At 37.4% G+C, this 27,040-nt stretch overlaps 1 protein-coding gene across 2 annotated transcripts in view; it reads right to left on the minus strand.

Moving 5' to 3' along the window:
- The window catches only part of SNX25 (sorting nexin 25), a 264,009-nt gene that overhangs the window by 230,424 nt on the left and 6,545 nt on the right, over positions 1-27,040 (minus strand). Inside the window, exon 1 of one of the 2 annotated variants that reach the window (XM_074228856.1) lies at positions 122-370. The exons of the other annotated variant lie outside the window; for it this stretch is intronic. Within the exon in view, the coding sequence (XP_074084957.1) occupies positions 122-265 (144 nt within the window). The 5' untranslated portion in view covers positions 266-370. Of the gene's footprint in view, positions 1-121; positions 371-27,040 lie in introns of those variants that run through there. 2 annotated transcript variants of the gene reach the window in all.

Raw genomic sequence — 27,040 nt, forward strand, 5'->3', positions numbered from 1 at the left:
GAGAAGACAGGTACAGTGCTAAAGTCTCCTGATCTTTCCTCATATATAATATGAAACAAACCTCTCAACGGAAATCCAATCTACAAAACCCAGAAAGAGAAGCTAGGAGAAGAACATCTACCTCAAGGTTTGTCTTCCGGGATCGTGGGGGAGCCCGGGTGCAAGGAGCAGAGGGAGCACAGGACAGGGTGAGAGCCTGAGATTCTGAGAGCAGGACTGGCCTGATTGGCCACAGGGCCATGGGCCAACTAGGGAGCAGAGGCATTGGTTGTCGAACTGAGGGTCTGGAGCTTGCTGGCAGGGCTGGAGGATGAATTCCAGTGCAGGAGAGCTGCAGACATCTATCCCTGGGCTCCTCTGGTCTGGAGGAATTCAGTCAGTACCTTCATTTCAGCTGAAGCCTCTTCCTAGAACAAACACAATTACTGTCCAACTCTGCCCCAAGTTCAGGTGTGAGCAGCAGAGTTCTCTCAGTTGTAAATAAGGAGAGCAATTATATTGCCCTAGGGAAAAGCTCACCATTGTTCAAAGATAAAAGTATTCAGCAGCCTCAACAACCCCCTCCAGGCCAAGAGAGAGGGCCTCAAATCAAGGTCACAAACACTACAGAGAAAGGAACCAACACAGCCTACTGGCAACAAAAATGTGCATGCCCTTTGATCCAGCAATACCACTACTGGGTCTATACCCTGAAGAGATTATGAAAAAGGGTAAAAATATCATAGCAGCCCTATTTGTGGTGGCAAAGAATTGGAAATTAAGTAAATGTCCTTCAATTGGGGAATAACTTAGCAAACTGTGTTATATATATGTCATGGAACACTATTGCTCTATTAGAAACCAGGAGGCATGGAAATTCAGGGAAGCCTGGAAGGATTTACATGAACTGATGCTGAGTGAGATGAGCAGAACCAGAAAAACACTGTATACCCTAACAGCAGCATGGGGGTGATGTTCATCCTTGATGGACTCACTCATTCCATCAGTACAACAATCAGGACAATTTGGGGCTGTCTGCAATGGAGAATACTATCTGTATCCAGAGAAAGAATTGTGGAGCTTTAACAAAGACCAAAAACTATTACCTTTAATTTAGAAAAAAAATATTTTTATTATGTAATTTTGTTGTCTCTTATACTTTATTTTTCTTCCTTAAGGATATGATTTCTCTCTCATTACATTCAACTTAAATATATAAATATATACCATGGAAACAATGTAAAGACTGCTTTATGTGAGGTGGGGGGAGGGAAACAAGATTAGGGGAAAAATTGTAAAACTCAAAATAAAATCTTTCTAAAAATAAAATGTCACTGTGATCCAGTTCAAAAACAAAAATGATGTGATGCCTATATTTTTATAAAATGAAATAATATGGGGGTGTGGGTAGGAATTTATTTCAATTCAAAATAACACAGACAGGGGCAGCTAGGTGGTGTAGTGGATAAAGCACCGGCCTTAGAGTCAGGAGTACCTGGGTTCAAATCTGGTCTCAGACACTTAACAATGACCTAGCTGTGTGGCCTTGGGCAAGCCACTTAATCCCGTTTGCCTTGCAAAAACCTAAAAAAAAAATTTTTTTTAAATTAAATCAAAATAACACAGAGATAAATCCTTTACTATAAGAAAGCATGGTTTAGTGTAAAGAGTGATGAACTTAGAGCCAAGAAGAGCTGGGTTTATGACTTGCCTCTGACCCATACTAACTTTTGTGACCATAGCTAAATCCCTAAATCTCTTAGCACTCCAAATACTTCTCTGAAACTATAAATTAAAGCCAAACAGTAAATCTGCCCTGTAGAAGGAATTTTTACATTGGGAATCTTCTTTATTGATGCCAGTTCCTTTTTATCCTTGCCTATAATAGAGACAGTTTCTAAAACAGTGGCTCCAAACCCCAGAATTAAATCAAGATTTGGAAAAATCAGATACTGAATGTGTTTTTATAGATTTAACTATAAATCATATAGGACAACTTTTTATTTAGTTTCAAGGATGACAAATATCGAGAGGCTGAAAATTCTTTATGCAAAGTGGTACATAAACTGATAGGGAGCCTTGTTGATATTTTTTAAACATGTATTTTGAGATCAGGAAATTGAAATTTAAACCAAGGATTTTTCTGAAGAAGTTATTTTCTTGAAATTCAAGTATGCAATTGCATTCAGGGAAGACTAATACTATATACTTTGAGACTTAACTCTAAGTTACTTTGAAAGGGATGGTTGGTGTTTTGACACTGAACCCTGGCAAATCCAGAAGTTGTGTGTGTCCTAAGCAAGGTTTCTTATCCAAACATTTACAGCAAGGAAGGGCCTTGATGGAGATCATCTAGCCCAGTTATTCCCCATTCTCACTACTTGCCTCCCTTTCTATTTTACTCAGTCACCAGAGTAGCTAAATGAGTTTCCCAATATCACACAGCATATAACAGAACCATACTTTGAACTCAAATCTTTTGACTTAAGGAGTTTAGTTTTCTAGATGCAGACAAGAAACCATTGTGTCCATCATTTACAACTTTCAAGGCATGAAAAACACATAGCAGTAAGAAATCAAACTGGAGTAACAGAAATCCACCTCCCTGAATCATGTCAGAGGAAGAAACAATCATCTTTCCAATGCAGAAATGTACAGAAGTACTTGAGAGGAGTCTCTGAGGTGATAGAAAGAAAATGGGAGTAAGAGACATTAAAAGACTGGGCCTTGCCTATCCTTTCTTACCTTCTAATACACTCAAGTAGAAAAACCAGAAGGCTCTGCAACAAGTACAAATACTGACTCAAAATAATACATCTAACAGAGGGATTATGGGAAGTTAGTAACACTAATACACCATTTACAGGGTTCTGTAAAATGCCAAACCATCTTGAAAACTATGTGAAATTATTCTAAAAAATTTACTAAAACCGCTTATACTTTTTTACCCAATGATCCTACTACTGAGCATATACTTCAAGGAGACCAAAGCAAAAGGGGTCAAATATATAAATGTATTATTGATAGCAACATTTTTCATGACAGCAAAGAACTGGAGTTAAAGTTGGAATTTATCAGCTTAGGAATGACTATACAAACTAAGAGTTATTTCCATATATTGGAATATTATTGCAAGAAACATGGGAAGACTTATGTGTACTGAAACAGCATGAAGAAATCAGAACCTAAAGAATAATAGAGACTACAATAATGTGAATGAAAATAACGCTTAAAAAACTCATATTAAATGTAATAATCATTATTGGCTATAGAGGATAGGTGATAATATAGATATCCTCTTCATAGAGAAAAAGGGGATGACAGATCTAAATATTGAATATATATATTCAAATATAATTATTGTATTGGTTGGTTTTAGTTGACTTTTTCTTTATTAGAAGAAATGGTAGAAGGATAAGATAGAATATTAAATGGAGAAGTATCTATCATATAAAAGTAACTGGAACTGATAAAACTTTAAAATATGTTAGTGTATATAAATATCTATATTCATGGAAAAAGATGAACAGTAGGTGAGGTCATCAGTATACTGTCTAATTTATTAATCTGTTTATAAGTATTTGTGCTGTTAGGGGAATGCCCAAGAATCCAACAGCAGCTGCAGCAAAAAAGAATCATTATCAAATTCTGCAGTTAGGAAGCATAATCATGTGTTGGATCTCATGATATAGTCATGCTAAGTCATTGTGTGAAATTCTAAAAGGTAAGATTATTCAAATATATGATGTTTGCTCCTAGACATGAGCAGTTTTAATAAAAATAAATAGAACTGAAAATATGGAGAGTGCCTGGTGCTATATCTCAGGGTGCTGAATTAAGAAAATATGAACACTGTGGGGGGTGGGGGAGGGAAGTAAGATTGGGGGAAAATTGTAAAACTCAAAATAAATAAAATCTTTAAGTACCAAGAAAAAAAAATATGAACAGTATTTGACAGTCTTTCAAGAGCACATATATACATACATACACACAAAACAAATTAGCATCTAGTTAACAAGTTAATTAAAACAAAAGATACTTAAAATTAAAAGCTACCAGATGGTAGACTAAGGAGAACTCCTCTGACCTCCTCCAATTGTAATTTGTGCTATTTTCCTCTAATTAGAACTGTAAAGGAAAAAAAAATAATCATATTTGAACAAATAAAGGGATCAGGGAAGGAAAGGGGAGAAGGGAAAGGAAAGGGGACAGGGAAAGAGGGAGGAAGAAAAGGGAGAGGGAGAGCAAGAGTAAGGGGGGGGGGGGGGAAGAGTGGCCAGCACTGTTCTAAACCTTAGAATACAAACCAAAACCCTCAAAGAATTGACATTCTAAAAAGGGGAAGAAATAATATAAAGGTCCACACATGATGGCTTGGCTGGCAGAATCCAGAAAGTATTGGAGGCCTGGAACTGAGCAAGAGAAGACCAAAGCTGGCCTCTCAAAGTACAGAGGGGTTGAGAGCAGGGGAAATTCAATGTTACAGTGGTGAGGGAGTAGAGATAATGACCCACATGGAGATGTATGGAACACAGAGACAGCATGACTAAAGAGGTCTAGGAAGAACTTAATGTCAAGCTTTTATAACCAAATTAGTAAGTGCAAACTAATGAATTTAGTTTAGTTGGTCTTCGATGTGACAGAAAAAATTTGCCTATGATGATGATGATGCTATAAATCACTTTCTAAATTTGGAAAGTTATTATTTTCTACAAGAATGATGTTTATTGTATTATAAAGAATTCCTCCTCATGGGGCTTTTCAAGCTTCCAAATTTTACTCTTACAAGTTGATTCAGAAATATAGTATAGTGGAAAAATTTTTGATTTTGCAATAAAGAGTTGTTTTCAAGTCTCCATTCTTTCTCTGGACCTCAGTTTCTTCACTTACAAAATAAGTGGCTTACATATGAAAAATACTAAGGAGTTTTTCTTCCTCTAAATCTGTGACTTAAAGGTCAACAATAATACAATCTCCCAAAGGTTTAAGAATTTAAGGGTTTTTTTGTCCTTTTGATTTTAAAAATATAGAAATATTTAAATTCCATTTGAAAATTTCCAAGTCTAGAGATTGCTGTTAGGAGAAGCACTCCAGTTTCCTAAGTGAAATTTCTAATGTGACCAGATTTCAATCAGATGGTGATTTGGACACTAGAATCCTAACACTGAACTTGAGAGTACATATTTTATACAAATAGCAAGAGCAGGAAGGACAGAAAGAAGAGAAATGAGCATGGGAAAAGTAACTGCAAACCATATCATTAGCTAAATGAATTGTATTTATCCTTGAAAAGGTTTGTCTACAGCCAAGTTTTGTCATAACAAATGATGTTTCTAAAGGGCTTCAAAATGCCTTTCTTGAGGCTACCCTGAGAGGTGGATATTTACCCTAAACACAGCTATAGCTACTTTGAAGAAGAAGGAACTGGAATACAGAGAGTTCAGTCTGTCACGCAACTAGTAAATATTTTAACTTGGGTCTTTTGTCTCATCTCTATACAAGCCAAGTCTTTATTTTCACTTTACACACTTAGAAACCAGGAGGGATGGGAATTCAGAGAAGCCTGGAAAGATCTGCATGAACTGATGCTGAGTGAGATGAGCAGAACCAGAAGAATGTTGTATACCATGACAGCAGCATGGGGTTGATGATCAATCTTTTATTTTTTTAGTTTTTGTAAGATAAATGGGGTTAAGTGGCTTGCCCAAGGCCACACACTTAATTATTAAGTGTCTGAGGCCGGATTTGAACTCAGGTACTCCTGACTCCAGGGCCAGTGCTCTATCCAGTGCTCCATCCACTGCACCACCTAGCTGCCCTGATGATCAATCTTAATGGACTTGCCCATTTCATCAATGCAACAATCAAGGACAATTTTTGGTATCTAAAGATGGAGAATACCATCTTTATCCAGAGAAAGAATTGTAAAGTTTAAACAAAGACCAAAGACTATTACTTTTAACTTTTAAAAAAGTTATTGTGTAATTTTGCTATCTCTTATATTTTATTTTTCCTTAAGGACATGATTTCTCTCTCAACACATTCAATTTTGATTAATATATAGCATGGAAACAATATAAAGATTATCAGACTGCCTTCTATGAGGGGGAGGGAAGCGAGACTGGGGGAAAAATTATAAAATACAAAAAACAAAAAAAGAAAAGAATGCTATCTCTCATCCTCTGCAAACACAGGAAGGATGAGATAATATATTTTGAGACTTATACGGAGGAAAATATATTTGTAAGGGATATCTTGAAAGGGGATACAAAAATGCTGCAAGCTGGGTGGCACAGTGGATAGAGAGCTGGATCTGAAGTCAGGAAGATCCCTGTTCAAATTCAATCTCAGATACTTATTGGCTATATGACCCTTTAGCAGGTTACTTAAATACTCTATGCCTCTGTGATACATCTGTAAAATAGGGATAAAAAAGCACCTTCTTCCCAGGGTTATTGTGAGGATCAAAGTAAAGAAAAGAGGAAAGGATGGAGGATGCAGAGATGTGTGTGTGTGTGTTAGCAATAGAGGGATGATTTCTAGAAGGCAAGAGTAGAATACCCAACCAGAGGAAGATAAAGACCATGTCTAGGTAGGACTAAGATGTAGGGAAAAGAGGGCATAGAGAGAAAATGCTAAAGATGGAAATTAAGAAGAAAAGATAGTACACAGAAAGGATAAGACTGATCCTTGGGGTACCTGGATCTATAGAATGAACGAAGGAAAGAAAGAAATCATAAAATTTTTCAAATTCCTATTTTTTCCTCATCTCCTACAATAGGAAAGTTCTCCAGAATGCGAAAGATAAAACAAAATTGGATAATAGGAATTTGAACCCCAGAATTCAAAACCCAACCGAAACAGCTGCTAATCTGGACAAACAATAACAATATACCTTTAAAGTACAATATCATGGTTTTAATGTCTAAATCTTCATCATTTGAGGGGGCAGCTACGTGGAGCAGTGGATAGAGCACTGGCCCTGGGGTCAGGAGGACCTGAGTTCAAATCCAACCCCAGACACTTAGCTAGCTGCATGACCTTCGGCAAGTTACTTAATCCCATTACCTTGCCCCCCCCCCAAAAAAAATAAAGAAAAAATAAACAAAAAATCTTCATTATTTGGGAATATATAATGGACTCAAAAAAGTTCAAGTCATATCAATTTCATACAAGGACACAGAAAGCCCTTTGGAATAGGATTATTAAATCACTATTTCTGAGAAAGAAAAATTGTGAGGAATTGGGAGAGACGCAAGAGAATTGGAAATGTTGGAAACCAATTGGAAACCAATGTTCCAGTTTTCAAATGTTACAAAGAGGTAAATTGAAGATCCCTGAGATGGACTTGAATTCCAAAGCCTATAAATGGAGAATCTTGTTCCAAGGTTCTGAGTCAAATGCCAGTGTGCTTAGCTTTGATAAGTCAAAGCTCCTAGGATAGTGATAAGCACTAAACTGCTGCTTAGTGAGGAGCAATGGGGGAAGGGCCTAGGAAGAAAAGGCACCATTAAAATTGCTTACTCCCAGGTCATTTCCTGCATTTCCTTCATTAGTAGCAATGATGGGAAGAACCATGACAATGTTATGCTTGCAATGTTATGCTTGCCTATAAAATTAAAGCAGAGAAGGAAGAAAGTGTGAAGAAAGAAAAGCAAACAAAGTGACAATAACATCTAAAAATAATAGCTCAGATTTTTCCACTCAGATTATGAGCTACTTGAGAAAAAATAAAAGTTTTTGATAAGTATATAAATACAAAGGAGAAAATGAATTGTAAGGATAAAGCTATTCCCATAGGACAAAAGGCTTTCTTTTTTGGAAACTAGAGATTAAAGTGACTAATCCATGGTCATATAATAAGTGTTTGAGGCTGAATTTGAACTGAAGTCCTTCCAAATCTAGCTAGTGACCTATCCACTGCTAGACCTACTTGCCCCTGAAATGTTTTAATGATAATTCAGAGGAGAGAGGAAGCATGGTAGAGGGGCAGCATTCTAGATCTGGATCTAAAGGACCAGGTTTTAAATGTGGTTTTGAGATTTACAAATCTGTGTGCCCATGTCACAGATGAAAGTAAGCCATTGAACCTCCCTGAACTTCTGTTTCCTTACTGGCAAAGTGAGAGGATTAGAGAGACAAAAGCTAAGGTCTCTTCCAGCTCAAATCTACAATCCTGAGAACTTTTATTTGCAGTGATTTATTTCCTTAGACAAATTTAAGGCATATATGATCAGATAACTGATGGTATGGGAACATGAGCATATTATTCCCACAGTCCCTTCAAGCCAGGCAAATTGGCATTTATCTTAGTTTCTAAAAGACATTTAGGAAGGGATGTTTTACAGCTTTTAATTCCTCTATGTTGTAATTTAAATACATTTCTTTTTGTTTCTAAGTATAGATTAAAAAAAAACTTCCTCACTAACCTCCATTTTCTTGTAATTATATAACTCCTATGTCAAGGTGTCCCAAAAGTCTTGGTGCAATTTTGAGCTAGGGCTAGATCCTGATCAGTGCAGAGAAAGGAGTCGCTATCCCCGAAGTGGTTTCATTATTCACTTTGCCCTGCATGTTTCCCTTCAGTTAGAACAATAATGCTATTTTATATAACTTTGAATAGTGTGAATTTGAATACATAGAACTACTTCAGGGGGATTCATTATTTGTTCTCATCAGAATCATTGGCAAAATCCTGTACTTCAACACTTCAATGTACCCAGGATGCTATCAATGTGATTACTACTTCCAATAGTCTAGATTTTAAATCCACCTCTGTCTTCTCATGCTGATCTATATGATTCCTGAAGGCAGTGCAGTCCTATGTGTAGTCAGAACACTCAGGTTCAAACTCATTGATTCTGCTATCTGTTTGAGCTTGTGCAAGTTATTTAACCCCTATGGGTCTCAATTTCATTAACTGTAAAGTAAAGGGGCTGTTTTAGATGTGCTTTTACTCATCCCTCTAGATTCACCTGCTTCATAAATCCTTCTCTGATCCATTCACCTGATAATGGTCTCCTTCCTCAAATTTTCCTAAGTTACTATGTCTGAGTCTCTTCTTTACCCCCTTTTAATCACTACTGTTGCATTGAAAATTAAGGTAAAACAAGATTCCCATAATGATCAATTTGGTAGGAATCTTGTTTTACCTTAATTTTCAATGCAACAGTAGTGATTAAAAGGGGTAGAGACTCAGACATAGTAACTTAATTTGGGTCAATGGCTTCTCCCAATAATTAAAGACTCTAAGTAAAAACTGGCAGGGTCTTTTAAAATAGGTCTTTTTTTCTGATTAGCCTAGGTAAGATAATTCCAATTGGTAGACATTTTAATGGAAAAGTAAGTTAAGAGTTACCTCAGTTTCCCCATTATTTAAGTGTTGTCTTGAATTCTGCCTTTCTCATAGAGCACAGCACCCTCTCTGATGAGAGCATACCATGCTGTGTGGTCTAAACCTGCATATCCCATGCACAATCAATTCCAAGGTTCTTAAAGGAGACTTTGAGAGTGTCTTTGTACTGCTTTCCTGAACCCCTCATGAGTCCTTGCCCTGGGTGAATTCCCCCTAAAGTAGTCTTTTTTTGGCAAGTATACATTTGACATTTGAACATCATGGTCAGCCCATTGTAATTGCCCTCTCTGTATTAATGTTTGAGTGTTTGAAACTTCAGCTCTAGAAAGGACGTCAGTGTCTGGTATCTTCTCCTGCCTGGAGATCTTCAGAGCCTTCCTAAGACAAATTTAAATGGTACTGGTTTTTTTAAATGGTACTGGAACAGGTTTCAAAGGCATACAACAATGAGGTCAGCACAATGGCTCTGTAGACCTTCAGTTTAGAAGTCAGTCTAATACTTCTTTTCTCCCTCACTTTCCTTTGAAGTCCCCCCCAGATACTGAGCTATCTCTAGCAATCCATAGTATACTACCTTGAATACAAGGTGTTTTTATCTGGACATGTGTCAAATTCTGCCTTTTTGAGGGAATGTTTGGGGTATTGAGGGACTGAGAAGAAAAAAGGAAGAAGCAGGAAAGTCCTAGACAGAAAATGCATGTGCCTAAAATTCCATGGGTTTATTGAAGAGCCTTAAGAAATCAGTCTCGGGGGTGGAGCCAAGATGGCGACTGGAGAGGAATGTCTCTTAGGCGTTCTCTCATAAAACTTTGAAACTAAGGACTCTAACTAAAGTTTCGAGAGACAGAACCCACAGAGGGACCCAGTGAGGCAGCTCTCCTACTCAAGCTAACCTGGAAAAGAGCAGAAAGGTTCTGCTCCCCAGGGTTGGAGGGGCAGCTGCCAGAAGCGTGGCCCACCAAAGGGAAAGAACTTCAGCCTCCCAGAGGCAGCCCCAGGGCGCTGGGAGCCATGAGGGAGTCTCCTGAGCTACGCCCCCAGGGAGCACCAGGCAAAAAGGGGGGGAACATCGGGGTACCTCTGCCAGAGAGAGCATGTGAAGCCCAGCCCTCAGGGCACACAGCGAGCAGCCTGGCCAGCACAGCCCAGATCCAGGAACAGAAGCAGGTTGAGCCCGTAAGCAGGAGACCCCAGGGCATGAGCCCATTGAACCTAGGGAGGGGAGTGAAGAAGGAGAGACTGCAGAGCTCTGTCCTCTGCCTCTGGAACAGGCCTCTGGGGCTCTGAACACATTCAGATCCTGATCGCAGTCTAGGCCCCCCCATAGAACAGCAGGGCCACCCCCCACCTCAGCCCCATGGCAGAGGGGGGCACTTATGGTCATTCACAGACCAGGAGGGAGGACAGAGCCTCACACACTGAGACCCTTGTGGGAGTGTCCCAAAAGCTCAGGAAGCACCCCAAAACCAGGCTCAGGCTGGGAAAATGAGCAAGCAGAGAAACAAGAGGAACACCATTGAGAAATATTTTGCATGTGAGCCCAAGAAGGATCAAAATACTCAGTCTGAAGATGAGGAAGCACAAGCTCCTGCATCTAAAGACTCCAACAAAAACAGAAATTGGGCTCAGGCTATGACAGAGCTCAAAAAAGACTTTGAAAATCAAATGAGGGAGTTAGAAGAAAAACTGGGAAAAGAAAGGAGAGAGATGCAGGAACAACATGAAAATGAAGTCAGCAGCCTAGTCAAGGAAATCCAAAAAAAAAATGCTGAAGAAAATAGCATGCTAAAAACCAGCTTAGGTCAAATGGATAAAACAGTTCAAAAAATTATTGAGGAGAAGAATGCTTTAAAAAGCAAAATTGGCCAGATGGAAAAATAGATAAGAAAACTCTCTGAGGAGAACAAATCCTTCAGACAAAGAATGGAATTCAGGGAGATTGATGAATTTACAAGAAACCAGGATTCATTACTTCAAAACCAAAAAAGTGAAAAATTAAAAGAAAATGTGAAACATCTCATTGAAAAAACAAAAGATAATATAAAAATTATTGGAATACATGAAAGTCATGATCAGGAAAAGAGCCTTGACATCATTTTCAAAGAATTACTACAGGAAAATTGCCCTGATATTCTAGAAGCAGAGGGCAAAATAGAAATGGAGAGAATCCACCGATCCCCCTGAGAAAGAGATCCTAAAAAACCAACCCCTAGGAATATTATAGCCAAATTCTAGGATTCCCAAGTCAAAGAGAAAATATTATAAGCAGCCAGAAGGACACAGCTCAAATATCGTGGAGCTACAATCAGGATCACACAGGACTTAGCAGCAACTACATTGGAAGCGCGTAGGGCTTGGAATATAATATACCGGAAGGCAAAAGAGCTTAGAATGCAACCAAGAATCAACTACCCAGCAAGGCTGAATGTCCTCTTCCAGGGAAAAAGATGGACTTTCAATGAACCAGGGGGATTTCAAATGTTCCTGTTGGAATGGCCAGAGCTGAATAGAAGATTTGATCTTTAGATACAGTACTCAGGTGAAGCATGGAGACTGAAGGAGAGGGGGAAAATATGAGGGACTTAATGATGATGAACTGCATGTGTTCCTGCATAGAAAAAATAACACTGATAATACTCATATGAACCTTCTCAGTTAAGAGCAGGTAGAGGGAGCTTTTATAGTTGAAGCACAGGAGAAAGCTGAATTCAAAGATAAAATATGGTGTAAAAATGGAGTCAATAGAAAAAAGGGAAATGTGATGGGAGAAAGAAAAAGGAGAGGGGGAATAGGCCAAGATATCTCATATAATAATTTTTTTTTTAAATTACAATGAGCTATTGCAATGATATGGAAGGGAGGAAGGCAAGGGGGATATGGGAATCTTCGCTCTCATCAGATGGCTAGGAGAGGAAACAGCATATATACTCAATAGGGTATAGACATCTGGAGTAAGAAGGAGGGGGGGACAGGGGGAAGAGGGGGATGTGAGGGATGGAGAAGAGGATGGACCATGGGGGGAGAGTGGTCAGATATAACACATTTTCTTTTTTACTTCTAGCAAGGGGCTGGGATTGGATGGCCTGTCTGGGACCATAGGGCCAGGTGGATGCTGGGCCTAAAGGGGTGGTAGGGGGGCTTGGGGCCTCTTGGCCCCAGGGCCAGGGATATGTCTGCTGCGCCACTCAGCTATCTTACAGCAGAGTCAGAGTGAAAGGAGAGAGAAAATATAGTACATGGTAGTGGAGAAATACAAAAGGAGGGAGTTGTGATCAGCAATGGCAATGGTGGAAAAATATGGAAGTAACTTTTGTGACGGACATATCATAAAGAATGTGATCCACCTGCGACAGAGTTGTTGGTGTCGGAACAAAGACTGAAGCACATTTTTATTATTATTATTATTATTATTATTATTATTATTATTATTATTATTATTATTATTTGTGGGGGTGCAAGGCAAATGGGGCTGGGTGGCCTGCCTGGAGCCGTATAGCAGGGTGATCGTTGGGTGTCCGAGGCCGGATTTGGACCCGGGTGCTCCTGGCTCAAGGGCCAATGCTCTATCCACCACCCAGCCACCCCTACTATTATTACTATTTTATTTTATTTTGGGTCTTTTTTTCTTCTTTTTTTGGTTTTTGCAGGGCAGTAGGGTTGGGGTGGCTTGCATGTCACATGGCTGGGTGATTTTTGGGTGTATGGGGCCAGATATGGGCTCGGGTGCTCCTGGCTCCAGGGCTGGGGCTCTGTCCATTGCGCAACCTGGCCATACCTACAATTATTACTATTATTTTTTTTATTTTAATTTTTTTCTCTCCCCTTTACTTTATCGCTCAAGCAAGTCTATATTTTGTGGGGGAGGGTGTATTCTGTTTACTCTTAAACAAGAACATTTTATTAATGTATAAAAAATTATTTGTACAAAAAGAGAATAAATAAATATTTAAAAAATAACTCCAAGATTAAAAAAAAAAAGAAATCATTCTCAGTTTATTGTTGGACAGTTTAAGAGGCCTGAAAATACAGACTGAAGAACCAAGGAAGGTAAGTAAGCTGTCTACCTATTCTTAAGTTGAAATGAATTTGAAGAGTAAGTATAAGAGCTCAGGGGCAGCTAGGTGGGCCAGTGGATAGAGCATCTGCCCTGAAGTCAGGAGGACCTGAGTTCAAAGCTGGCCTCAGACACATATTAATTACCTAGCTGTGTGACCATGGGCAAGTCACTTAATCCCATTGCCTTAAATTTAAAAAAAAAAAAGAGGGAAAGAAAAAGAAGAATAAGAGCTCAGACAGAGGATGGTTTCAGTGGCTGTATGTAGTCAAGTGAGAATAAGTATTAGCCTTTTAGGAAAATAATGAACTTTGGAACTTCTTCCTTTGCATTGTGTGTAAGAAAGACTATGGGGTATAGGGATGGATTCTGATTACTCCAGAGTGTTCTGGAGCAGTTTTAGAATATCATCATCTATAGTTTAAAATATAGTTATCTCTTCCACATCATGTCTTTCCCCATTGTAGTTTCAATATGGGTCAACATAAGAAATTAAAGGGGATTTTTTGGGGAAATTTGCAGAAGCCACAGATGACATAAGAAAGTAAGCAGACAACACAGTGACTGTGACATCAAATATTTAACCCAAATTTTACAATAAGGCATTATAAACAGCCCATAAAAGAAAAAATTCCAGACTTCTTCCTTGGTATGAAGGGAAGGTCAAATAGTTTTCTGAGGATTTTCAAGGTCGAGGAGGTGTTGTGCCTCTAATCCCTGTGATGTAAAAGGGATAATTGTAATGGTGCAAACCATGACCATAAAAAGACTCTCATATCAGATTCTAGCTTACAGAGCCTATATTAAATTCTAGCTTCCAAATTCCTGAGTTCCTTTTCCAAAAGAGATTCAAACAGGTTGAAGGAACAGAGTACATGTCAGGTTAAGACAAAGGACAAGGACTGTGTCGATCCTCACCTTTGTTGACACTTACTTGTGTTGATTCAGCACATATCATGATATTTCATAGTAAACAGATGCTCTCCATCTACTTCTAACCATGGCAATTAAAAATTTGGATTGATGATGATTTTTTTAAGTTCCTTTGCATACCCTGAAAGAGATTTAGAAGTATAACAAAGCTGGAGAGATGAAGGAGATAGGGAATAAATCTCAGGCCATTTGTAAACAGTTGTGGGAACAAATGTAGAGAGCCCTTTTCTAGAAAGTACCTTTAATCTATTCATTGAAACCAATTCATCTTTTTTGCTATTCATATATTAGTTAACAGAGATTCATGTAAGTAGAGCTAATGAAATGAGACAGAGTCAGAAAGAGACAGAGAGACAGAGACAGACAAAGAGAGATAGAGATGAAAGGAGAAAGAGATCCTTAAGACAACTAGCAATGCTTCTTGTCCCCAAAGTAACACAAAAAAGTGAGAAAGGAAAAAATGAGAAAGGTCAGAGGTCAGAATTAAGACTGGGCATATTTGCAAGTGTTTGTGTTTAAGTCTTAGCTAAGGTATAGAGCACTGTGGTATGAGAATGCTTTATTAATAATAATATCTAACAACTCTAAAATTCATAAAGAACTTTACAAATATCATCTCATTTTATCTTCACAACAAGCCTTCTATTTTTGTCCCTATTTCACAGATGAAAAAAGAGGCAGATTTACATTGTGATTTACCTAGGATCATTCAGAATATGTATCTGAAATTAAATTTGAAATCACATCTTCCTAATTCCTAATGCTCCGTATTCAGTCTCCCATTAAGTTAACATTTTTAATTAAAGATGTTAACATATAGTGCTTAATTTCTTAAATATCTGATATCTAGAAAGACTGTTTCTTGAACCTATCAATCCACAGTGACTTTCACTTGGCTTCTATAATAATTACCACTTTGCCAAGTGATAAAGAAGAGTCACACATTTCAAGTCAAAAGATCCAAGTTCAAATTCTTGTTCTGAGTGACAGTTGTTAACTTTCCTGAGCATTAGTTTTCTAACCTGTAAAATGAAAGGGATTAGGTGATCTCTTAAGGTTGATCTTCTCCATCAGCTTTCTAGAATTGGGAACCATTTCTGATATAATATGTATTTGTAAAGTAGTCTGGATGGCTAGCCCCCATTTAAAAACATCATTTTGAATTACAAGTCAATAGCCAAGCAATGGAGTTGGAGACACAAAAATTTTTTTTCTCCTCCTTCTCCTCTTCCTCACCCAATAAGAGACTTTCCCTTGTAGACAAGAACAGTCTAGTATAAGGCAGCCCTACCCCTACCCCTACCCCTGCCAATGCAAAGATGTCATTTCTATAAAAGTTATTTTCTTGTCAAAAGGCAGTTTAGTTCCAGGTTAAAATTAATTTGCATTTGGCTAAATGGCAGGAAGACATGAGGCCCTTTTAAACTATGTGGCTGATAAAGCAAAATAAATGTATTCAGCAGTATTGTTTTCTCAAGACAAAAATAATAATCCAGAAACTAAGAGAACAGAAACATCACTTCAGAGAAAGATTTGTATACATGTCTGTCTTGCATCAGAAAAAAAGTATTGCCAAAGCCAACTGCAAGTTTTCCCTCATAAATTCTGCTAGAGTTCCTGTATTTACCATTACAGTTTTATTTAGAAGTTCTTCATGCATTTATAGTAAGTTGTTCCTTACTATTTTGATTTGGTTGCTAGCATCCAAAAGAAAAAATTCATCATATCTTTAGTAAACATAAGATGTTAGTGCATAGATTGTCAGCTTTTTTTCTAGGCTCTGATCAGTTCAGCTGACTTTTCCCCTCTTTTTATTTTTTCTTTTTAAAAGAACTATTATAAGTTATGAGTCTTTGGGGGAAGGAGGGAGAGGTATAATTTGCCATCTTTTAAAAGGCAACACTGGACACAGCCATATTAAGATATGAGAGGTTTCAAAAAATTTTACTATGAGATGTTAAAATATTGAATCATGAAAGTAAAAACATTTAAGCCAAATCAATCTCTAAGTACCCGGGAAAAGCAATGGAGGAATCCTACCCTATTCTATGGTAGTGAGAACAGCACAGTTCCAAAAGTCCAAGTTGACCAAGACCCTTATTTACCTTTCTAGAAGAAAGCCCTCATTAAAGGCAAATGAATTGCAGATTATATGTTGTTAATAATAATAATAACTCACATTTATATCGTGCTCTAATTATAAGAAATTTGGTAATGGTTCAAGCAAAAACTAGGGGAAAGCCACAGATTAGAGCAAATCATTTTTAATCCCATCACATCATTTGTATGTGCTTTCTCCCTTCTAATTCCCAGCTCTTTTTCCCTTCTCTTGAGTCCAATAGTAGTGCCAATCTATTTTACCTTAGGCATCTTTGCATTTAATAAAAAGAACGAAGGAGGGAGGGAGGGAGGGAGGAAGGAAGGAGGGGGGGAAGGAAAGATGGGAAGAAAAAAAGAAAGAAAAAGAAAGGAAGAAAGGAAGAAAGAAAAAGAAAGGAAGGAAGGAAGGAAGGAAGGAAGGAAGGAAGGAAGGAAGGAAGGAAAGAAAGAAGGAAAGAAGGAAAGAAGGAAAGAAAAAAGAAAGAAAAAGAAAGAAAGAAAGAAAGAGAGAAAGAAAGAAAGAAAGAAAGAAAGAAAGAAAGAAAGAAAGAAAAAGAAAGAGAAAGAAAAAAAGAGTACTTTTTGGATGCTTTGAAGTCTGATCAAATTCAAGTACAGAATTTGATTCTTATTCCCTTTATTCATTAATTTTTTTTTCAGTTTGTAACCATCAACCATCTAATCCAAACTGTTCTTCTTAAAGGAGATTAGGACCTTATCTGGGTCATCTGTTCCTTATGGCTGGCAGCTAATTCATTACAAGAATTGGAAGATCTGATCCTCTTTATCTTATGGACATATACTTGAAATTGAAGGCCTGATGAAACCAGCTGGAGACTTATATTTGTTCCTTTCTCAGATGGTATTCACCTATTGCCAGAATACTACTAAGAAAGATAAGACAATGAAATTATCTGTCAAGATCACAATTCTAGGAGTAGACTTGTGGTTCAATTAAAAAAAGTTTCATTTAAATGATCCAAGGAACTTCCTGAGTTTTAAAATTGAACCTTGACTGATCCTTTGTCAAGGCCACCTTCCATTCCTCAATGTCCTCTTGCAATGAGACTCACCTTCAGTTTTCCCTAAGCATCTAAACCTCTTACGGTTCTTCTCCCATTCCTCTTGTTGAGTTGTTTCAGTTGTGTCCAACTCTTGGGTGTTCTTGTGCAAAGATATTGAGGTGGTTTCCCATTTGCTTTTCCAGCTCATTATACAAACAAGGAAACTGCGGAAAACAGCATTTAAGTTACTTGCCCAGGGTCACATAGTTAATAAGCGTCATTAGGCCAGATTTTAACTCAGAGTAATGAGTTCCAGACTTCTAACCAAGTCTGCTATGTCATCTACCTACCTACCCTCAATTCTCCTAAATCTACAACTAATTTAAGGATAAAGAATATAAACTTTCTTATCTTTTAGGCATATTTATCAAAATATAGAGATGTTATATGGTGTGCTGTATAAAAAAAATTTTTTTCTGTCCTAATCTCTGAAATTTAAATCATGATATGAATGTGCGTCATTATTATTAACAACATAATAATCTGCAACTCATTTGCCTTTTAAAAAGGGCTTTCTTCTAAAAAAGACTAATAAAAGAGTTTGGTCAGTCTGGACTACACTGAGCAGACATACACTGATGTGTGTCAATCTCAAAGATGAAAAAGGATTTTTATCTAAGCCACTTTTCTTATCTAGTTTTCTTAGGTTTAGGTATTAGAATTGGACTGTCTTTTGTTTCTATATTAAACTAATTTAATAATAACCAAAGAGTCAGATGGTAATTGAAATGAGTCTCTGATGGGGTGATCTAAAGAACAGATCATATTTGAGCACAATCTGTAAAGTGAACTGTAGGGAAAAAGAACTTGCGAGTGGTCAGAATCCCTGTAGAACACAAACTAAAGGAAATCTACACTTTCCCAAAAGACTTAAGCAGAAGAAATCAAATGAGCTCAGCCTTAATCACAGAAAGATTGTGAGGAAGAAAGCAAAAGGGAAATTTATAAAAGTAATGCAACTGCTAATTGTCCAGTTTACATTGCCTTTATGTAAACTAAAAATCTCTAACCATTAGAATCTGTGGGGAAGACAAAGTACCTTTTTCATCTTGGAAGAAGTCCCATTCTTTATGGGACTCAGATTCTTCAAGTGTAAAATGAGAGGGTAGGGCAATATGACCAATGAACACTCTTCCAGTTCCAAAACTATGATTCTATAATTCCTCTCAGTATTTTTTCAATAGAATTTTACTTTTCATGTTAAAACTAAAAGTTCAAGGTAATTATTAACCATTCTCCTAAATTTTCCATGTCTTAGTGTCAAACAACTTCCTTCTCTACATGTTAAAAAACAGAAATGAATGATAGAAACATGAAATGACAAACTAAAAAATGGATCCAAGAGATAACATCCATACAACCTCAACTGGTACGTCAGCAAAGAAGAGAGGAACAAACAGTTCAGTCACCTGCATTTGTTTATAAAAAGAAAAGGTTTAGATTCTAGATTTAGAACAGACCATTATTTCCAAAAAAATACAGATTGTTCCTTTTAAGAAGCCTGGACTTATAGACCAATATAAGGAAGCATTTGAAACCATCCAGATTATATGGCAAAAATTTTGCACCTACTAAACATTTTGAGATAGTCTTTGGAATTATAAACCCCAGACTTGCTATTCTTCCTAAACTTACAGAGGACAAATGACTATACTACTGTGGAAGCATATTTAAAAGTTCATTTGTAGGAAAACTAAAAATATTAAAAAGCAAAATTTTTGCTCTAAAACATCTTTTCAAATTCTAAGAAAAAGCCCTTTGGTGATAGGTCAGGATGAAAAGAGGAAAAGGACCTTGTCTTACTCACTGCCTCACAATCGAAAATTTCTGATAAAATACAGTTGAAATATGTACTTGAGAGCCTTCTCCAAAGAAAAGTGATGAAGAGATCAATGGAGAGGAGGAAAAAGTCCCTAGATTTAATGTGAAGAATAAGAGGAGTGGTCCAGGAAGAATGGAATAGTGATTTGGTTATGCAATTTTGGAAGGTTAACCCAGGCTGTATTTTAAATTATCTTTTCCTTTTTTAAGATTCTCATAAATACTACCCAAAATCCTCTTGGGACATCTTGGGACTGAAGGGCTATGCTAAATTGGTGATTTCTCTGTCTCTGCCTATCTATCTTCCTGTGTTTTTCTCTCTGTCTCTGTGTCTTTCTATTTCTCTGTTTCTCTGTCTCTGTCAGTCTCTGTCTGTATCTATTATGTGTTACTATCTACCTGTCTCCCCTCTCTCCATCTGAATCTGTCTCTCGGTCTCTCTTTTTCTGTTGCAGTGTTTCTCCATGTCTATCTGTCTGTGTGTGTTTGTTTTTTGCTTTCTCTCTCTTTCTAAGCTAGAAATGGTTTATAAATGATTGATTTTATCTCTATCTCCTTTGATGGTCACAACTTGGAGAAGTTGGTGCTATTTTTTTTGTTATTCAATCATCTGACTCTTCATGACTTTTTTTCTTGGCAAAAATACTGGAGTGTTTTTCTATTTCCTTCTCTAGTTCATTTTCCAGATGAATAAATTGAGGGAAACATGATTAAATGACTTGTTCAGGGTCAAATAGGTAGTAAGTATTTGAGACCACATTTGAACTCAGGTCTTCCTGACTCCAAGTCTATTTACTAATCCATCTGGCTTTCTTATTTGTCTGTGGCACTACCATTCATTTGGTCATTCATCTTATAGAACTCATTTTACATACTCTCTCCTCCATGCAGCCTTCTCTGAATCTCTCAGTTAGCACTGGCCTTTCCCAGCTCAGATTTCATGTAACATTTTACTTGTACCTTTTGTGAACTTGCTGCATAATATTTTGTATTAATATTACATGGTTTCTGGAAAGCAGTTTTCTTTTAATGCTACAGGATAAAATTTCTTTTTATGCTGTCAGCTTTTAAAAGCAAATTCACCAATTTATCTTATCAACCAAGTTGAATTCTAGGCTAGAGGATCAACTCAACAATCATTCAGGTACTCTGCATAGTACAGTCTGCCCCGACCTGCTCAGTTCTAAATATTATTATGCTGATTTGGAGAATAAAATTGTGTGTAGGGAGAAGCTGTAATTTTTTTCTTTTTTAAAAATTTATTTTCATCATTTTGTACATGTACATTTCCAAGTTACAAAGTTTCCCTCCATCCTCCCTTCCCCCCCATCCCCAGTTGGGAGTGGTCAGGTTAGCATTTTACATACATACTCTGTTAAACATATTTACAAATTAGTACTTTTTGGCATGAGGAATTAGGATTAAAGGAAAGAGATACATAAGATAATTTTTATAAAGTGTTCATCAGATACAGTAGGGGTGTTTTTTTTCTGTGTATTTTGTTTTGTTTTGCTTTTTTTCCTCTGGTTGGGGATAATATAGTCCATAATCTGCCAAATACAGTTGTCCTAGCTCTCTGGACTGCCAAGAGGGGTTGCTTCCATCAAGACTGTTCATCTCATAATGTTGATGTATAAATTGTTCTCTTGGCTTTGCTAAGCTTCAGATCCCATAAGTCATTCCATGTGTCTCTATAGTCTGATCATTTATTGTTTCTTATAGAAACAATATTCTTATATTCCATGGTATTCATGTACCATAACTTGTTTAGCCATTCCCCAATTGATGGGCATCCCTGCATTTTTCAATTCTTTGTCATTACAAAAAAAGGGCTGTTATGAATATTTTGAAACATGTGGGACTTCTTCCATTTTTTTACAATTTTTTCTGTATATAGTCCTAGAATTGGAATTGCTGGGTCAAAGTGTATTAACAGTTTTATTGCTCTCTGGGCATAGTTCCATATTGCTCTCCAGAAATGTTGGATACATTCACAACTCCACCAGCAAAACAGCAATGTCCCAGGCCTCCCACAACCTCTCCAACATTAATCATCTTCCCTTCTCATCTGGGCTAATCTAATATGTGTGAGATGATACCTCATTGTTGTTTTTAATTTGCATTTCTCTAATCAATAGTGATTTGGAGCATTTTTTTCATATGCTTTTATATAGGTTTAATTTCTTCATTTGAAAACTGTCTGTTCATATCCTTTGACCATTTATCAACTGGGGAATGACTTGTTACCTTATAAATTTGATGTAATTCTCTATATATTTTAGAAATGAAACCTTTATCATAACTCCTGGTTGCAAAGATTCTTTCTCAGCTTTCTGATTTTCTTCTAATTTTGGCAGCACTGATTTTATTAGTGCAAAAACTTTTTTTACATTTAAACACATTAACATCTTTTCTAATGATCTGAGATGCTTGTTGGATAGGATTCATACTTTTTTTGATACTATAGACCTGTTGGTAGTTTTATGAAAACAATGATCTATTAATTTTCTACATTTATAATAGAAGGAAATACAAAATTTCATTTAGAAGATGGTGGAAATAAAATTATATATATATATATACATATATATATATACATATATATACATATATATATATTTCCCATCCAAGTTCATAGATTCCTTAAAATCTGTCTATAGAATTTTGGGGAGAACAGGGACCCCAGATTAAGAACCCAAGCTCCAAGATGTACAGTGGAGGTGAGTCAATAATTCCTTTGATGATTCTACCCTGGGCTATCAAGTAGAGCAATGGATAAGAGCACTGAATCTAGAATCAGAATGGTCTGGGCAAGTCACTTAACCTGTGCCTAAATTTCTTCACCTATAAAATTCAAATAATAATAGTCCCAACCTCCCAGGGCTATTGTAAAGAATCAAATGAGATGATATTTGTTTTTCAAACCTTAAAGCACTATATTGGGGGTGGAAAACTTTTTTTTCAGAGTATAACATCATTCCTGCTTCATCCAAAATTATCAACTTAAAAATTAGCCTGCTATATTTTGTCACATATTTAATTAATTAATTCATCCCTAGAAAGCCTAGATTTATTGAATTTCAAGTTCTACCTGATGCTGCCATGGCAGCACCAGACCAAATGATTGTGAGGGCTGTTCCTTCCCCTGTACTATATAAAGGCAAGCTATAATCAACATCCCGAATGACCCATAAGGCTGGAATATAAGAGATAAAGCAAAATAGTTGGGCTGATAATTCAAAGAAAAAATCATCAAATGAGGTATTCAATCTAAGGGGTGGGCTCTGTGTCACAAAGCCACTAAATGTCATAAAGTCATCTCATCTCAACATTAGGGAAGCTAGTTGATGCACTAGATAGAGCACTGAAGTCAAGAGGACTGAAATCACCTTCAATTTATACTGTATTTATCATGTGTGGACATTTTTTCCATGTTATCTCCCCAATTAAAATGTCAGTTCCTTGAAACCAGTCTACTCTCTTTATATCCTCAGTACCTAGCACCATGATCAGCCCACAGTAAGCCTTCATAAATGCTTGTTGATTGACAGAAAAGGTCCTGCCTAAGAATGTACAGGCAAAACTGGGCATTTCTCCCTGCTCAGGGTCCTCATTCATTGGCTTGCTAAGCATCTAGGCTGTTTCAGGTTGGCATCTGTCTCTGGCAACAGTCCTTCAATACCTGGCTCAACCATCTCTGTGTCCAAGCCCAGAAAGCACTACTCAATCAGGGACATGGAATGTTTATACTCAGAAATAGCACCTTCTAGGCAGACCATGTCTACACATTGCCAGAGACTGGTTCAACATCCAACAGGGCAGGTTAGCTGTGCCTAGACAAAGTCCTAACTCCCAGCTCAAGTGCTGACCTAGGCCTGGAAGGGGATGCTATTATTATTTCTATTTTATAGATGAGTAAACTGAGTCATGGAGATTAAGTGGCTCTTGGGTCAATAAATAATAGCATTTATTATCTCATTTGATCATCACAAAAACCCTGGAAGGTAAGTGTTATTGTTAACTTCATTTTACAGATAAGCGACCTGAGACACAGATAGGCAAAGTGGCTCTTGAGTCATTGATAATTTTTATTAAGCATTTTCAATGGGCCAAGCACTTGTCCTCAGCATACTTTCCAAATATCTTATTTGTTCTTTATAACAAATTTGAGAGAGTTTACAGTTGCGGAAACCAAGGCAGAGTATAGTTAAGTGACCTGTTAAGGACTGAGGCAGAGTGATTACGTGACTTGTCCAGTATCACACAGCTAGTAAGTTTCCCAGATTTCCCTGACCCCTGACTAATGGCTCCATCCACTTGTACCACCTAGTGGCCTAGCAGAAACCAGAAAGCTAGTAAAGTATACTAGTAAGGCTGGATTTGAACTTAGGTCATCCTGACTCCAAATTCAAAATTTTATGTATTACACCTTGGCCAAAATCATGTGTAGTTAATCTTTATAATTCTACCAGTGCCTATTGTAGTATTTTGCATACCAAAAGCACTTAGAAAATAAATATCTGCAGAATTTGATCTTGTTCAACTTATGATTTTCCCTCTCTCCTTAATTTTCCTATATCAAGTCTTATTGATTATCCATTTGTGATATTTCTTGCATCTGTGCTATCCTTATAGTTTCACTGTCCAGAACAGGCAAAAATAAAAGGTTGCACTGACAGTTGCCTGAGCTATAACCATTACCATAGTAAGGAAGCTGGGCAGCCTAGCCAGGGGTAGAAAGCAGCGGCTTGGGATAGCATTTAGAACTTAATTCCCCTCTTCTTTTACTCTGGCATCTCCTTCAAGTAAGCAGGACTTTGGATCCAGTATTTTTAAGTCTAGCTCAGGCTACTTCTCTTAGTAGATTCTCTTAGAATGAAAAGAAACTGAAAATGATGAGAGTTCTTTGCAATAGAGCAGTGTAGTTTTGGGAGTAAGTGAGACTGCCATTTCATCATCATCATCATCATCATCATCATCATCATCATAACAATAATAATAATAATCTGTGTGTCTGCAACATTATGTATGTCCCTAGGTATGTCACATTCCTAGTCTGAGAGGCTCTCAAGGCCCAAGGAGCAAAGAGACTGTTGAAGCTGTCCTGAAAGACATTTGACGGCTATAATATCGATGATATCTTCTAAGCCCTTCTCTTAAAGACTAAAGAATTCTGATGGAGTTTAGGGCTCCTGAAAATAGCATCTTACCTGGTCTCATCCCATTTCTTCCCCCTGCATAATTAGTCTTCCTTATTCGCAGGTAATGATCAAAATATCAATAATATTAACAATTATAACCATGGTATTTCTCTTATTAAATGTTCAACACATTTAAACAGTGCCCATATGCAATTTCATTCAACAAATAGAGAATCAAAAAACAGTAAATTTGGAAAAGACTTTGAAGACTACATTGTTTTAATCCAGAGATTTTTAATCTGGAGTTCATGAATCCTTTGCATGGAGTCATATCAAGGGCCCCATAAACTTGGATGGGAAAAAGATTACGTCTTTATTTTCACTAAATTCTGGTTTACTTTGAGGAACTTTGTGAACTTTTTTTACTGTAGTTACTTTCAATTTTGCTACTTAATAGTTAAATAATAATCTTCTTTGGCTCAGAAATTTATTTAAATCATATAACTCAGATATATTATTAGTGCCTCAGTCTCCACAACTGTAAAATGTGGATCTTAACAGCATCTACTTCCCTGAGTGGCTGCATTAAGTGACATAATATTTAAAAAGCACTTAAGCACTATGCCTGGCACATATAATAGTGCCTAATAAATACTTGTTCCTTTCCCCATTCTGATCCTTCCCTCTCTTAGCTGAAAGCATTCCCTCACATGTCAAATTGTTTTGGATTACTTTGAAAATGTTGTTTTTCATGGAAACAATGTAAAGACTAACAAATTGCCTTCTGTAGGGGGGGTAGGGGGAGGGAAGAAAGATTAGGGGAAAAATTATAAAACTCAAAATAAATAAAACCTTGAATGGAAAAAAAAAGAAAACATTGTTTTTGTTTGTTCTTTCTTCATTTTTTGTTTTTAGTTTTTGCAAGGCAATGGGGTTAAGTGGCTTGCCCAAGGCCACACAGCTAGGTAATTATTAAGTGTCTGAGGCTGGATTTGAACTCAGGTACTCCTGACTCCAGGGCCGGTACTCTATCCACTGCGCCACCTAGCCACCCTTGTCCTTCATTCTTGAAGATGCTTACATATACATATGTGTGTATACACATACATATATATTATATATACACATATGCAAACACACATACACAAATATTCACATATATATGATAGGTAAAGCATACATATATTCGATGCATTGCTTGATTGGAGGCCTTGGTTATTGTGCACACATAAATACATATATATATATATGATGCATAATACATAAAATATGTAGCTATAAAGCCCAATTTTCTAGCTAGACTTTGGGCTTTTTGCATGAAACTCTCCTAATTGGTAGAGAGAATGTTGATATAATAATATGTGATTGTAAGTGTAAAGTTTACTAGAACTTTACAGAGATATTCTTAGGGACTGATTCAAGACACATGAAGAGAGAGATAGACTTTGGAAACAGTAGAGAGATAGAGAAAAAATAGATATAGAGTGATATCCTCATCATGTCCCAGATTTCCAGCATTGGCCCCCTAAAGACTTTGGGGAATGTGTATATTTGTTTCTCTTTATCTGTGTCTCTTGTATTTCTCAACAGCTGTGTGAACTGAGACTCTTACATCACTCGCAGCTATCACCCAAGTTGTAAGTGAAAGGATAAGCTGGGATTTCAGAGCTTCTGGCTCAAAGTTCAGAGTTTTATTTTCTTCCAAAACCCTTAAAAATCATATTTTGGAAGGGGCGGCTAGGTGGCGTAGTGGATAAAGCACTGGCCCTGGAGGCAGGAGTACCTGGGTTCAAATTCTGTCTCAGACACTTAATAAATACCTAGCTGGGTGGCCTTGGGCAAGCCACTTAACCCCATTTGCCTTGCAAAAAAAAAACCCTAAAAAAAATTAAAAAAAATCATATTTTGGGGTAGCTGTCCAAATCATGTGCTTAAAAGCAATAGTGACTTCTGAACAGGGACAGGATGAAAGGAGGGACTGGGATAGAGCCAAGATGATGGCATGAAGGCAGAAATTCCCAGAAACTCATTCCCCCAAAAAACTCCAAAAGCCATCAAATTATGACTCTAGCCAAAATTTAGAGGGGCAGAACCCACAGAGAGAGACTGAGTGATACAATTTCCCAGGCCAAGATAACTTAGAAGTTCTGCAGGAAAAGTCTGTTTCACCAGGACCAGGGATTGGGAAAAAGCCACAGCCTCAGTAGAATGCAGCCAACTGGGTATCTAGATCCCCAGGGGCACCTGGGTTTGTGGCAGAGGGGGTGCTTTCCACACCTCCTGGCTAAGTGATCACCAAGAACAGCTTGAAGGGGTGGTAAGAGAACTCTGCCACACCACAGTGTGTGCGGAGTAAGCGTAGGCCTCAGGGCAGCCCTGCAGTGAGAACCTGCAGAGGGAATCAGGGAAGCCAGCCTATACCTCCAAAGCACAGCCCACAGACTGTAAGGGGGTTGGGGGAGACTGCAGAGGTCTCTCTGTTCTACTTGGGGCAGGACTCTGCTGTTTGCACACACTCAGATCTCTAGGTTGCAATTTGGGCTTCCATACTACCATAGAGGAGAGCAGGGACTCTCCTCAGAGCTCCAGGGCA

The sequence above is a fragment of the Macrotis lagotis genome, chromosome 3 (genome assembly GCF_037893015.1).
Source record: "Macrotis lagotis isolate mMagLag1 chromosome 3, bilby.v1.9.chrom.fasta, whole genome shotgun sequence".
In the NCBI taxonomy this organism is placed as follows: Eukaryota; Metazoa; Chordata; class Mammalia; order Peramelemorphia; family Peramelidae; genus Macrotis; species Macrotis lagotis.